General features: G+C 40.2%; 1 protein-coding gene across 5 annotated transcripts in view; it reads right to left on the reverse strand.

The window, feature by feature from the left end:
• LOC122681551 (ankyrin repeat domain-containing protein 26-like) overlaps positions 1 to 13,905 on the reverse strand; it is a 59,773-nt gene extending 45,868 nt beyond the window's left edge. For all 5 annotated transcript variants that reach the window (XM_043883759.1, XM_043883761.1, XM_043883757.1 and 2 more), the window contains exons 1-8: positions 13,838 to 13,905; positions 12,188 to 12,325; positions 10,865 to 10,932; positions 8,313 to 8,346; positions 7,131 to 7,200; positions 1,581 to 1,641; positions 1,475 to 1,488; positions 1,292 to 1,384 (exon numbers count right to left, since the gene is read on the reverse strand). In XM_043883759.1, the coding sequence (XP_043739694.1) occupies positions 1,292 to 1,384; positions 1,475 to 1,488; positions 1,581 to 1,641; positions 7,131 to 7,200; positions 8,313 to 8,346; positions 10,865 to 10,932; positions 12,188 to 12,325; positions 13,838 to 13,896 (537 nt within the window). In that variant the 5' untranslated portion in view covers positions 13,897 to 13,905. The remainder of the gene's footprint in view (positions 1 to 1,291; positions 1,385 to 1,474; positions 1,489 to 1,580; positions 1,642 to 7,130; positions 7,201 to 8,312; positions 8,347 to 10,864; positions 10,933 to 12,187; positions 12,326 to 13,837) is intronic.
• Positions 13,906 to 14,934: the final 1,029 nt, after the last annotated feature.

The raw sequence follows: 14,934 nt of genomic DNA on the forward strand, positions 1-14,934 counted from the left end.
TAACATGTGTAACAAAGGACTGACATGCTAATTTAACGCCTATAAATACTGAAGCTAATAAAGTTTCTAAAACATAAACTTCTTAAAAATAAAAGTTAGCTTAAAAATAACTTCTTAGAAAAAACATCTTAAAATTTTATTGTTTAATAAAATTCTTAAAATGGAATATACATGTTACTAGAGATATTTTACAAAGTAAAAAAATTATCTTTTCTGAGACAATTTTACAAACTGTTGGTAATTCTTCTTTCCTTATGATTTTATAACATGTAGTCTACATAAGAAAAAAATCATGAACTGTGATTTCATTCATTTAATATGTGTAATTGCCCATTACTTGCAGATATTAGGAAAAGATAAATCAGAATCTCTCCGGAGATGGAGTGGGAGGGGGGAAGTCTACACTTTTTTCGTTAAGACTGTTGCAGTTTAAAATTTTCTTATGTCATGAAGAGAGTTTAAGAATCTCACTTATATAATTATAAATTAGAAGTTTAGTAAAAGAGAAGATAAAATGCTTACTTATTTCCTCTTTATTTTTCAAAAAGATCCAAAACCTCCACCAAGACTATACCAAACAGTAAGATAAATTAGTTAAGTACATTAAGTATGTATCAAACAGTAAGTTAGTAACCACAAGAAACGGAAGGGCCACAAACTCTTCATTCATAATACACCTGAAACTAACACAGTATTGTAAATGACTACACTTCAATTAAAGAAAAAAAAAACAAAAACCACCACCAACCTCAAAAACAACAACCAAAAAACCTAAGGATCAAATTTTCTTTCAGTTCTTCATATAACTCAGCTATATGTCATTCAGAAGAGTCTAACTATTGAGTTTTCACGACCTCACTCTCTCCTAAGTTGAATTTGAAATAATTCATCTCATATTTATAATATAGAGTACCTCATCTGACTTACCCTCACCATTTCTGTTGTGTTTGTAAAATAATCTGTTTCATCTTGACCTTCATTCCATCTCATATTCATTTTATCCTTCTTAAATGAATTCTTCCCCTTCATCGCCCTCCCCATCTTCAGATTCATCTAGCTCTTTTTCCTAATTGCTTTGTAATTCTTTTCTTTCTAAATGGCAGACTTAGTATGCCAACATTTATAAATCTGAATCAAGCAGATATATTGCTCTTATTATCACATCATTTTGTATCGTGACTTTGAAGCCTTCCCTTTCCACGGTGGAATCCTTTTGCTCATCATAAGGATCAAGGGAATGGTGTGTGGGAAAGTACAGGGGAAAACGAGAGTTAAAAGCAACACAACTTACCTGTGCAAGACCAAGGCCTGCTAGAGTCTTGAGTGGTTTTGGAAGAGGATCAGGCCTTGGAAAGGCAGGATGAGGGAAGCCCTGGACTCCAGGTGATGGTTTGGGAAAGGTTTCAAGCACGTCTTCAATTTCACTATCAGAATTATTGTTCTCAGAGGAGGTGGGACTGTTCCGTCTCACAATACCACATTCTGCTTCTAATACAGTAAAAACAGGGGAGAGTACATGAGAACCTGTGTAATTGCAAATCAGTGAATAACACCAGGAGGACAGTCTTCAAATAACTTACCGTTTCTCTTGGATTGCTGAAAAGCCTTCAGTAGCTTTGCTAAGTTTGGTTTCGGGACATGCTGGAGAGGAAAATAAGAGCTTGAAGCATAACAAGTATCAACTTGAATAAAACAATTATAATCCCCCACCCCCCATCACTATATGATCTAACACAAAGAGCACAGGCTCTGGAGTCATTCAGATGTGGATTCAGATCCCAGTTCGGCCACCGACTAACCTGCAGGCACACTGAAACCATAATCACAGAAAACTAGCCAATCTGATCACAGGACCATTGTTTAACTCAATGAAACTGAGCCATGCCGTGTGGGGCCACCCAAGACGGATGGGTCATGGTGGAGACGTCTGACAGTATGTGGTCCACTGGAGAAGGAAATGGCAAGCCACTTCAGTATTCTCGCCTTGAGAACCCCACGAACAGTATGAAAAGGCAAAATGATAGGATACTGGAAGAGGAACTCCCCAGGTCAATAGGTGCCCAATCTGTTACTGGAGATCAGTGGAGAAATAACTCCAGAAAGAATGAAGGGATGGAGCCAAAGCAAAACAAGACCCAGTTGTGGATGTGACTGGTGATAGAAGCAAGGTCCGATGCCGTAAAGAACAATACTGCATGTTTTGTTAGGTCCATGGAATGTTAGGTCCATGAATCAAGGCAAATTGGAAGTGGTCAAACAGGAGATGGCAAAAGTGAATGTTGACATTCTAGGAATCAGCGAACTAAAATGGACGGGAATGGGTGAATTTAACTCAGATGACCATTCTGTCTACTACTGTGGGCAGGAATCCCTTAGAAGAAATGGAGTGGCCATCATGGTCAACAAAAGAGTCCCAAATGCAGGACTTGGATGCAATCTCAAAAATGACAGAATGATCTCTGTTCGTTTCCAAGGCAAACCATTTAATATCATGGTAATCCAAGCCTATGCCCCAACCAGTAACGCTGAAGAAGCTGAAGTTGAATGGTTCTATGAAGACCTACAAGACCTTTTAGAACTAACTCCCAAAAAAGACGTCCTTTTCATTATAGGGGATTGGAATCCAAAAGTAGGAAGTCAAGAAACACCTGGAGTAACGGGCAAATTTGGCCTTGAGGTATGGAATGAAGCGGGGCAAAGGCTAATAGAGTTTTGCCAAGAGAACACACTGGTTATAGCAAACACCCTCTTCCAACAACACAAGAGAAGACTCCACACATGGACATCACCAGATGGTCAACACCGAAATCAGACTGATTATATTCTTTGCAGCCAAAGATGGAGAATCTCTACACAGTCAGCAAAAACAAGACCGGCAGCTAACTGTGGCTCAGATCATGAACTCCTTATGGCCAAATTCAGACTTAAATTGGAGAAAGTAGGGAAAACCACTAGGCCACTCAGGTATCACCTAAATCAAATCCCGTATGACTATACAGTGGAAGTGAGAAATAGACTTAAGGGACTAGATCTGATAGACAGAGTGCCTGATGAACCATGGATAGCAGACTACTTGTACAGGAGGCAGGGATCAAGACCATCCCCATAGGAAAGAAATGCAAAAAAGAAAAATGGCTGTCTGAGGAGGCCTTACAAATAGCTGTGAAAAGAAGAGAAGCGAAAAGCAAAGGAGAAAAGGAAAGATAGTCCTATTTGAATGCAGAGTTCCAAAGAATAGTAAGGAGAGATAAGAAAGCCTTCCTCAGCGATCAATGCAAAGAAATAGAGGAAAACAACAGAATGGGAAAGACTAGAGATCTCTTCAACAAAATTAGAGAAACCAAGGGAACATTTCATGCAAAGATGGGTTCGATAAAGGACAGAAATGGTATGGACCTAACAGAAGCAGAAGATATTCAGAAGAGGTGGCAAGAATACACAGAAGGAATGTACAGAAAAGATCTTCACGACCCAGATAATCACGATGGTGTGATTTCTCACCTAGAACCAGACATCCTGGAATGTGAAGTCAGGTGGGCCTTAGAAAGCATCACTATGAACAAAGCTAGTGGAGGTGATGGAATTGCACTTGACCTATTTCAAATCCTGAAAGATGATGCTGTGAAAGGGCCGCACTCAATACGCCAGCAAATTTGGAAAACTCAGCAGTGGCCACAGGACTGGAAAAGGTCAGTTTTCATTCCAATCCCAAAGAATGCTCAAACAACCGCACAATTGCACTCATCTCACACACTAATAAAGTAATGCTCAAAATTCTCCAAGCAAGGCTTCAGCAATACGTGAACGGTGAACTTCCAGATGTTCAAGCTGGTTTTAGAAAAGGCAGAGGAACCAGAGATCAAATTGCCAACATCGGCTGGATCATAGAAAAAGCAAGAGAGTTCCAGAAAAAACATCTATTTCTGCTTTATTGACTATGCCAAAGCCTTTGACTGTGTGGATCACAATAAACTGTGGAAAATTCTGAAAGAGATGGGAATACCAGACTACCTGACCTACCTCTTGAGAAACCTATACACAGGTCAGGAAGCAACAGTTAGAACTGGACATGGAACAACAGAGTGGTTCCAAATAGGAAAAGGAGTACATCAAGACTGTACACCGTCACCCTGCTTATTGAACTTAAATGCAGAGTATATCATGAGAAATGCTGGGCTGGAAGAAGCACAAGCTGGACTCAAGATTGCTGGAAGAAATATCAATAACCTCAGATATGCAGATGACACCACCCTTCTTACAGAAAGTGAAGAGGAACTAAAAAGCCTCTTGATGAAAGTCAAAGAGGAGAGTGCAAAAATTCAGAAAATGAAGATCATGGCATCTGGTCCCATCACTTCATGGGAAATAGACGGGGAAACAGTGGGAGCAGTGTCAGACTTTATTTTTCTGGTCTCCAAAATCACTGCAGATGCTGACTGCAGCCATGAAATGAAAAGACGCTTACTCCTTGGAAGGAAAGTTATGACCCACCTAGATAGCATATATAAAAGCAGAGACACTACTTTACCAACAAAGGTCCATCTAAGTCAAGGCTATGCTTTTTCCAGTGATCATGTATGGATGTGAGAGGTGGACTGTGAAGAAAGCTGAGCACCGAAAAATTGATGCTTTTGAACTGTGATGTTGGAGAAGACTCTTGAGAGTCCCTTGGACTGCAAGGAGATCCAACCAGCCCATCCTGAAGGAGATCAGCTCTGGGTTTTCATTGGAAGGACTGATGCTGAAGCTGAAACTCCAATACTTTGGCCACCTCATGCGAAGCCTTGACTCACTGGAAAAGACCCTGATGCTGGGAAGGATTGGGGGCAGGAGGAGAAGGGGACGACAGAAGATGAGATGGTTGGATGGCATCACTGACTCGATGGACGTGAATCTGAGTAAACTCCAGGAGTTGGTGATGGACAGGGAGGCCTGGCGTGCTGCGATTCATGGGGTCGCAAAGAGTCAGATACGACTGAGCGACTCAACTGAACCTTCTCATGGGGTAAGCATTATGACAGATGACATCAGAAACCCCAGATGTTCCTCTCCTTACCCCAATTGACTGCTCTACAAATACTACGACACCCACCAGATTATTTTCTCTACCAAAATGTTCTAGAAAAAAAAAAAATTATCCCTGGGAGTTTAGAGCACTACTGAAGAACCAAGACATTTAAATTAATCGCTATATTCTGAAATTTGCTTGCATGATTTCTACATGTATGAATTATCCCTTGGGAAGGGAAATATGAAAGTTTAGACTGTAAGTAGAACCTTATTTAGATAGGTTACAAGTACAAACAGGATAAGCTCCTTCTGTTTGTTGAACAGCTAAAGGCAAATGATTGTTTCAATTCGGCTCCTTCGAAGAAACAGGGAGAAAGAGCAAGAGTAAACCTGTAGGGAAATGATCGTGAATGAAAGCCACAAACACACTAAACAGAAAGCCACGATCAAACATGTTCACAACAGAGGCAGAGAGAGATGGACTTAAAGAATAGACACTGAAGGAAAGTATTCTGCAAGGAAAAATTAGGTTAACAGTAAAAAAAAAAAAAAGAAGCAAAAAAGGTGGGGGAGGAAAAGAAACCAGAGAGAGACATTCCTAGTCAAGTACAAACTTAAGGGAATAAAATAAGCATAATAAGGCTTGTGGAAAAACATGTACTTTTAAAATGTATATACAATAGATCAGTAATACATCAGTATTCTTAAGGATATACTATGAACAAAGCCTCTGTTTTGTATGCTTTTATTAATATATAAATTACACATCTATATTCTGCAAATTTTATGAAAATATCAACATATGTTGTCTATAAAACATATACTTAAGACAGAGGCTTTTGTTCATAATATATCTCTAATATAGCAATCTGTATTACTCCAAAACTTTTTGTTTATAAATACTACCGTATTAGAGTTCAATTTTGCCACTATAAAAAGTGTCATTTGATTAGTCACACATGGTCATCTATCACTACCTGAATGTTGTAAAGTATTCGTTGAGAGAGAGAAAAATTGATTAAGAAATATTCCTAACTATTCACTGGGAAAAAGAACTGGTAATCAAAATTCTGGGGAGAATGTATGGCTTGAAAAGAAACATTTAATGGAACACAAGATGGGGCAAAAAAGGTCAAAAATTTTCACCTAAATTTCTCATCTCACAACCAGTGGACACTGAAAAAAATACTGTAACCTTTCACTTTTCACATATTTCTTATTTATTTCCTTGTTATGCAGGACCCCCTTCCTCAACATAACACAACTGAACTACATTACCTGTCACATTACATAGGATACCGTTTGTCTCTTCATTTATTCACATTCAATAACTATTAACACGGTTCTTACACTCGAGACCTATGCTACATGCTCCAGGAGATGCACAACTGTTTCCTGAACCCCACTAGCTTACACTGACACGGGGCTCTAAGATGAACACTTAAATCACAATAACACAAAAGGTCTGAAATCTGAAGGTTTAGACTCTGACACAGGACACGGGGTAGGTCTTTTTAAAAATACAATAGAAAAAAACTCCCGAGTTGCAAGTTTTATCTCGCGGTTATTAAAAGTCTCTGCTTCTATGAAGTGAAAGTCGATCAGTCGTGTCAGAATCTTTGCAACTCCATGGACTCTACGGTCCATGGAATTCTCCAAGCCAGAATACTGGAGTGGGTAGCTGTTCTCCAGGGGATATTCCCAACCCAGGGATCGAACCCAGGTCTCCACCATTGTAGGCAGATTCTTGACTGTCTTGAGTATTGCACTGTGAGTATTGCAAAAGTCATGTCCTTATGGTTTAAAATTCACAGTAAGAGTCTTTATCCTTGACCAAAATTCATAGTTCCTTCATTGTGGGAAAGCTTTTCCAATACAATTTTCCTGTCACTCTATTTTCCAGCCCATTGTTTTCTTCACCCCACCTTCATTATTCACCAAAGTTAAAAATGAGAAAAAAAAAACCAACCAGTCATATTTCTATAAAGTAGTTTGCTCTGAAGAACGTTCCATTATAAACATAAAACAGTGAGAGGGACACCATTGCTGAAGTTAAGAGTAAATACTACATGAAGCTAAATTCAGAGTACGGAAACTGATTTCACAGGAGTGCACTGTACCTTGGTCTCAAAATCTAAGACTTCATCATCTGACGGAGGCCATGAGTCAGCACCAGGTTTGTTGGAAAACCTTTAGAGCATAAACATACAACAAAAATGAGTGAGTTCATTTCTTTAAATGAAGGGAAAAAAAGCAAATGAAAGTTTGGCTATCTATGCAGTAAACGAAGTTTCTTGACATAATTAAAATTTGGCCTCTGTTTTCAAGCAATTTTTTTAAGATATTTTGATGCGGACCATTTTTACAGTCTTTATTGACTTTGTTGCCATGTTGCTTCTGTCTTATGTTTTGGCTCTTTGATCCCAAGGCATGTGGGATCTCAGTTCCTCTGACTGGAGATTGAAAGCACACCACCGGCATTGGAAGAAGTCTTATTAACCATCTTAACCACTGCACCCCCAGAGAAGTCTCCAAAAGAGATGTTAGTTACCTATTTCTGCTTCCATCTCTCCCAACCTATGACATATCTAGGGAAGACTCATTCTTAGTTTCCATTAACAAAGACTGACAGCCAATATATTGGGAGAGCCTGAAAATAATATGTTTTCACCAAGTCCTAATAGCTGAACTGAAAATCTAATTGATGGACTGAAATAACTTTTGTTTGCCCAAAGTGGAATAAACCTGATGACTTAAAGCAGAAGGATATGCTGTTCCTTCTCCATTGTCTGTCCCTGGTTCAGAGACTAATCTGTGTCCATCAAAAGTGGCAGTCTTGGTCCTTCAGCAGGGGAATCACTTATGGAGAAGGCCCCATTCCTCCCTTTACTGTAAAGGGGATACAGGAGTCCCCCGCAATGTCTAAAACTGAAAATGGACACAAGTCAAAGAACTAATTTATATGTTTCACTTATATGCTACCCGGGTACTTCTCAATTTCTGCTGAGGGACACGAGAGTGGATGCTGGAGTCAGGCAGGCCAGCTGTCAAATCACAGGTCAACTCATTTTAACCTTGGAATCATGGGTCAATTCATCAACCTCCCCGAACCACAGTTGCCTGATTAAGTAAAGCAGGACACAGTGATTTACGACGCTGCTCTGGTGACTCCATGAGGTCACAGACGTTGCGCACATGATGCAGTCTCTGACCCAGAGCAGGACGCTCAGCAAACAGTAGCTTCTCTTCTCTGTGTGTTCTCCTAGTGACACATACAAGTTTAAAAATCCGTCAAATCCTACCTGCTTAAAGAGTCTTCTTCAGAACTCGTATCCACTAGTGAAGAAAAAAGGAAGACACATTTTAAATCAACAAAAGAAAAATACAGACTATTAAAACCTCAAGACTGATGTTTTGTTTAAAAGTATTCCTTTGGAACCACACCTGGAGACCACACTAGAGGGAACAGTGATTGTACTATACTCATGGGCCATTAATGCCTGAGAACCACTCCTCTCCTTCATGGTCATCAAAGGCAGAACAGAAAAAGAAAGAACTGCTGATACAAGGACCATAATGCTAACCAACCTCTAGGAGACTGACAGAAAATGATACTACACCGTTAATAGAATCAGTACTATAAACTGCCAATAGCACACTTGGACAGCACAGGATTTCCGGACTTCCATCCCCTGGAGCAGTGAACAGAGCCTGCAGGTGTCTTGCTGGGACATAACACAAATCCTCCGGCTCTTCAGTTCAGGATGAAAATGCCCTATCACAAGGAAGCGTGGTCTACAGGTGCCGAACTTCAGAGCGTGGTAAAACATAGGAAACAAAGTCTTCCTGGCCCTCTTGCCAAATGCAAGAGAAGTATGAAAGATGTAGTGATTCCAGGTTTAGCAAGGATAATCTCTTGACAGGGAGGTGGGGGAGGGTAAATGGGTAAAGGGGGTCAACTGGGTGGTGAGGATGGGGACTGGACTTGTAGTGGTGAGCATGCTGCAGGGTACACGGAGGCTGAGCATTTTTAATGTTTTAAATATCTATGTGTACATACTAATAAATGTGAAAAGGATAATCTCTTGAGACTGTCACCTTCCATTGTTCAAGAGTATCTGGACCACCTAGAGCAGGATGGTCCAAACAGTGCTGTGTTCTACTGAGGGCTATCATTACATCAGTCCTCCCCATTATACGGCAAAGGTTGGTAGAAATCATGCTTTTTCAGCTTGGAAGGCATTCGTCATCAGACCCTAAGCTGATGAACAAGGGGAGGGAGGGAAGCAGAGAGGAAGCTATGGACTCTGGTGCTGTTGGACAACGTTTCACGCGTGTCGTCGTCATGATCTGATGCTGGAGGGATGACTCACGTGCAGTGACTCCACGGGGAGGGGAGCGCTGCAACCTCGAGCCTGGAGGGCAGGGGCAGTGACTTTTACATGTCTGCACCCTGTGACATCAGAACAAGGCTTAGGACGCAAAAGACACTGGAAAGTTATCTCTTTGGTGAACAAATGAACAAATAAACAAGAATGTCTTCTTTGAAAACTCTGTTTCAAAAACTATAGAAATTAACCAGGGACAACTCTATTCTATTCTGAGCATACTGAAGACCAAGACTCTGTGTCATCTCTGTATCTCCTCTAACGTGTAAAACCAACCTACAGAAGTTCTTTGGTGGATGTTGTTGCTGTTTAGTCACTGAGTCGTGTCTGCCTCTCTGTGACCCGATGGACTGTAGCTCACCAGGCTCTTCTGTCCATGGGACTCCCCAGGCAAGAATACTGGAGTGGGTTGCCATTTCCTTCTCCAGGAGCTCTTCCCGATCCAGGGCTGGAACCCGTACCTCTGGCATTGGCAGGCGGATTCCTTACTGCTGAGCCCCCTGGGAAGCCCCCTTTGATTAGACAGAGGTGAACTAGGTTTCAAGGTGTTCTCAGACAGCTTGTACAATGTGCTAGATGCCACATCGAGGGGACATGGTGGTGTTTTTGCTCATGTGAAGTGTGTTGGTTCTTTTATTAGAATCTGCGGAGTCCCAAGTTGATCTATTTGAAAATCTATTATGATCATCTTTTAAATAATGGCAACAGAACATGGTGTTCTTACAAAACTATACTATCATGACAAGTATCCAACACACAGAAGAAAACATCTGGTTCTAATGAAGTCAACCTATCTCACTCTTTTTGGATCTGTGAGGAATAAAATTGGTAATAGAGACCTTGTTGACACAATAGGCAAAATAACCGGTGCTTCTCAACTAGGCATCGCTTTTCTGATCTGTACTATTGGAAGGTATCTTCCGAAAGTAATCTCCTCCTGGTGTGCTGCACACTGGTTCAGCACTGCAGCTCTTCTTGTTTATCACTTCTTATCCTACCAGGAAGGGACTGTTGAGGTTCCCAGTTTAAACGATGGTAACTTTTTTAATGAGACCAATCACTACACAGTAAGTAATAACTACTCATTCACTAAATGCAAACTATCTGTAAAAATTAAAGCTCCACTTTTATAAGAAGTCAATTTGCTATAATAGGATTACAGATGAAATATATATCATACTAACTTAAACATTTTTTGTAATGTACATAAAAATCTAATACAGGATTTTAGGGGCTGTAATTAAACACATGGAATGCTTTTCAGACAATACTGTCTCTGATGTTAAATTACCTACAATTAACTTCTTTAACAATTCTGAAGACTAGACTATTAAGAAATTCATTTAACAACACACATGCAATTTACACTAATTTTATCATAGTTCTTTGATTATTGAAATTTCCTCACTCCTACTTTATCTATGGTAGAATCACCAAGAGTAATTCATTATTATCAGATGACGTACCTGGGTTGCTCTTTTCGGGAGGAGTTTTAGGCCTCTTTTCTTTATATTCAGAGATCAGTTGGCAAATGCTATGTGTTAAAAATGTGATAAATAATATTTTAACACTAATAGGAAAAAAAGCTACCAACTATGTTAAATTCTTAGATTATTTCAGACAATGTCAGCGATAATATCAAAACTACAATTGTCCCATACATTTCAAGTTTCTAAGTTCCACCAAGTTTTATTTAGCATGTATTTAAAGGAGAAAGAAAAGGAAGATGAAGTAGTCATGAACTGAGGGCAATAGAGCTCAGCAGATTAACTAGATTGAGCTTGGCATATGAAAACTCTTTCCAACTCGCAAATCCTAGCTCTGTAACCAACTGCTCTTTGTTCCGAGAGAATTGCTTCTCTTGAGTTCAAAGTCATCCTCTACACAACTGGGATCTTACTGCCTTATTTCACAAGGGGATTAAGAGGAGGTAATGAGATAATATATCCCCAAAATGCTTGCAGAAACAGTCAAAGAATGGAATAATTTGCTCTTGAACGTTATTGTTGGAACTACTTTGGAATTCCAAGTAAACCAATGTGTGTTTTCTTATATGTTTAGCATTCAAGGGTCTCAGGAAACTGTTATTAATTATGGTGATTAGTGTTCTCTGTGCTTTGTGATTTAGGGAATCTCAGCTCTTATATAATTTGTACCTACATTTATTTATAAAATATGAACTCACTACATTAGGTAACATAACTATCCCCCATTATTGCAGCCAATCACACCAAGCACAGAAAACTAATCACAATCAAGACCTGGCCTGGACCACTACTCTCCCTTCTCTACCTGCTCAAACTCTCAACCAGCAGATCCTTCTGACAATGATGCTTAATCTCCATGTTCATCTCTGATGCACGTGGAAGACATAACCCTACTCTTACAGTGGATACTGGCAAGTCCCAGGCAGGGCTTACCTCTCTGAATTCCTCTCTGAACTAACTTACTTGAGATTTAAGGAGTTCTGGTGAATGGGTTCCTGGTGAGACAGACTCAGAAAACGTTTACGGTTGAGGCAGATAAATCCTTTGGAAGATTTTCATTATTGCAGGAAACAGATCCCATGAGGGGGCCAACCCTCCATGTAACTATGGAATCTCAGGCAAGCTGACACCCACTACTCTGGGAAGGATGACAGGGAACCTATGACCCAAGGAAAGGTGCCCCACAGGATAGAAGCTGCCTGCACCGAACAGAAAACTCTCACTGGTCATGTAACAAGTGACAGTGAAAATTCTTTTTGGCGGCAGTTTAGTGATCACGGGCATTTTAATGTGGACACTTACATATTAAAACCACTCAGAGCAGCATATTCTTCTGCAGTCCGTCCAAAGACATCTTGAGAAAAGACGTCAGCACCTCGCTGCAGGAGAAGGCTGACGACACTCATAGACTCGTAACTGACAGCAAGGATGAGGGCGGTTCTACAACAACAGAGAGACGACGTCACCCTCAGGAAGCTGAGTGAACTCACAGAAACAGCTCGTTTGATGTGCTTTACCAAGGTAACATCTTGCCCTCCCGTGAAGAACTGACCATTTACACGCTCAAGTGTACATCCTTGTAAATGACCTCCAAGGCTAAAACGAAGCGACGGAAAAGCAGCCTCCTGTCCCACTGTGATGGCACATAGCAGCACTTAGTATTTCAGAAGTCCCTGATGGGGACTTTCCTGGTGGACCAGGGGCTGTGACTCCAGGCTCCCAAGGCAGGGGGCCCAGGTTCCATCCCTGGACAGGGAACTTCATCCCACATGCTGCAACTGAGAGTTCCCACGACTAAGACCCCACGCAGTCAAATAAATAAATGCTTTTCAAAAATAATATCAAAGTCCTTGATGGACAAGAAACTGTGCTGAGGTCACTTATCTGAGGCAGGTGACTATTTAAGGAACGAATCCCCCATTTCCTCCTTAGTCTGATATATTATGCTTCAAAATCAGCTAGAGGGTGGGTTAAGCAAAGGCTATTTGTTGGCTTAAAACAAAAATATTAACAATAATGGAAATAAAAATTTCCAAATAAAAAAACCGTGGCACTTAATGATGTGGACAAGCATGTGCTCTTCACTAAATGAAATACTATGTATACGCACAGCCACCTTTGAAGGGCGCATTACTATTTGCCCTTTTGTATCAGGAAACTTATTTGCTGATGATAAGTAATGTGCCCAAGGTCATAACCCTAATAGGGAGGAAAGCTAGGAGCTGAACCCAGTCTGAATCTAAAGCCCATCATTTTCATCTGTATCATCCACCTCTGACTTATCTTTGTTGAAGCAACTGTTTATCCAATTAAACCTATCATTCTTCCTTCTACCTTCACTTAAAATGAAAACATCAAAATGTACTAGAAATAAAAAGGGATAAAAACTGATGAGCCCACAGTATCTGGTGACAGTGATTACTAACCACTTTTTCTTGTTGTTTAGTCACTAAACTGTGAAGGACTCTTCTGCAATCTAATAACATCAGTATTTTTCAAAGAAAGTAATTGAAAGCAAAGAGTCACCCAAAAGACAAAATCAAGTCCTTTATGTTTAGTATGCATCTTTTAAGGAAAAATATACACGAAGTAGAGGTTAAACAATCATTATAAAAGAATTAAGAAATTCGATACTGTCATAAGGTAAACTAAAAAGCAGAATCCATATTGTATAAAGCTAATGAAACTAGTATGAAATCCCTCAGCTCCTACAAGATCAACCAGAAAAAAGAACAGGTTGCATATGACATCACTCAGTATTATAAAGGAATATGAATCCTGCTATATATCTCTGCTATATAGTTTTTCACGACTCCCAGTCAGAATAATTGGTTTTCTACCCAACTGATGAAGTGTTGATCAGAAATGAAACCTTATTAATTTAATCTTTATCTTGATGTTAGCACCCAAGAACAGCACTAAGGTTTTTAAAAAGAAAAAGAACAACTGTACCTTTTCATCTTATCAACCGCGTGTACATTTGCTTCTTTCTTTACTAAAAATTCCACCATTTGCTGTTTCCTTTCTCTTATGGCCAATAATAGTGGTGTGAGGTCATCCTGTAAAACAGGAAAAACCATTTCGAATGTACCCAGTTAACCTATTTCTAAACTGAACTGAAAATCATGCAATAGATTCTCTGAACTTAAACATATAATTCAGAAAGCAAATAAACGGGAGCCCCTCCTCCTCTTCCCCCGGCGCACCTTCTATCTCTTCAAGATGCTCCTCCTCCTGGCCTTCCCTGGGGGCCCAGGGGCTAAGATTTGAGCTCCCAAGCAGGGGGTCCAGGTTCCATCCCTGGTCAGGGAACTAGAGCCCAAGTGCCGAAACTCAAGATCCCACCTGCCACAACTAGACCCAGTGCAGCCAAATACGTCTTTTGAAAAGGGAAAGAATAAAATGCTCCTCCTCTCCCTCTTCCAAAGATGAACCACAGAGTCATTCTCTAAAACTCACTTTCAACATTTACTGGTTCCAAGGATCTTTGCTTCTATCATAGTATCTATCAGGAATATTGCAGTATTTACTTGCTCTATTACTAGTCTCAACACTCCTCCAGAGAGAATCAATTAGCTACTTGATTTCATAGCTGCATATTTTAGGAACAATGCTGAGGCAGGAATACATCATCTTATCTGTAGCATGCATAACCTATCCAAGGATGACCAAGAGTAACCTCATGAGGTTTACAGACATTCCAATGGGAATGTTATCCTCTACATGAACATGCAAAGAGAAAGGTTGTTTTCTTTTCTTCCACAAAAACCAACTGTGGGCACCATGTTTCTCGGCTTTCTCAGCAAAGTCTCTTGAAATTTAATCTTATTCATTCTCCTTTGCTTGTTCCTTCCCCCGCCCTTAAGTTAAACTGACAGGTCAGCATTAGCTAGATGCGGTTTCATGCAGAACAACACCGCTTATCTTCAAAGACCTTTCTTGACGGCTCTCATGTGATGACCTCCAGACCTCCAGGGAGAAGCTTCCTTAATCCCAGAGTTCTGGTCTCTGTCTTGATTTACGGCTCTTAGTGAAGGATTTCAAGGTAA

Source organism: Cervus elaphus, chromosome 23 (assembly GCF_910594005.1).
Source record: "Cervus elaphus chromosome 23, mCerEla1.1, whole genome shotgun sequence".
Lineage (NCBI taxonomy): Eukaryota > Metazoa > Chordata > Mammalia > Artiodactyla > Cervidae > Cervus > Cervus elaphus.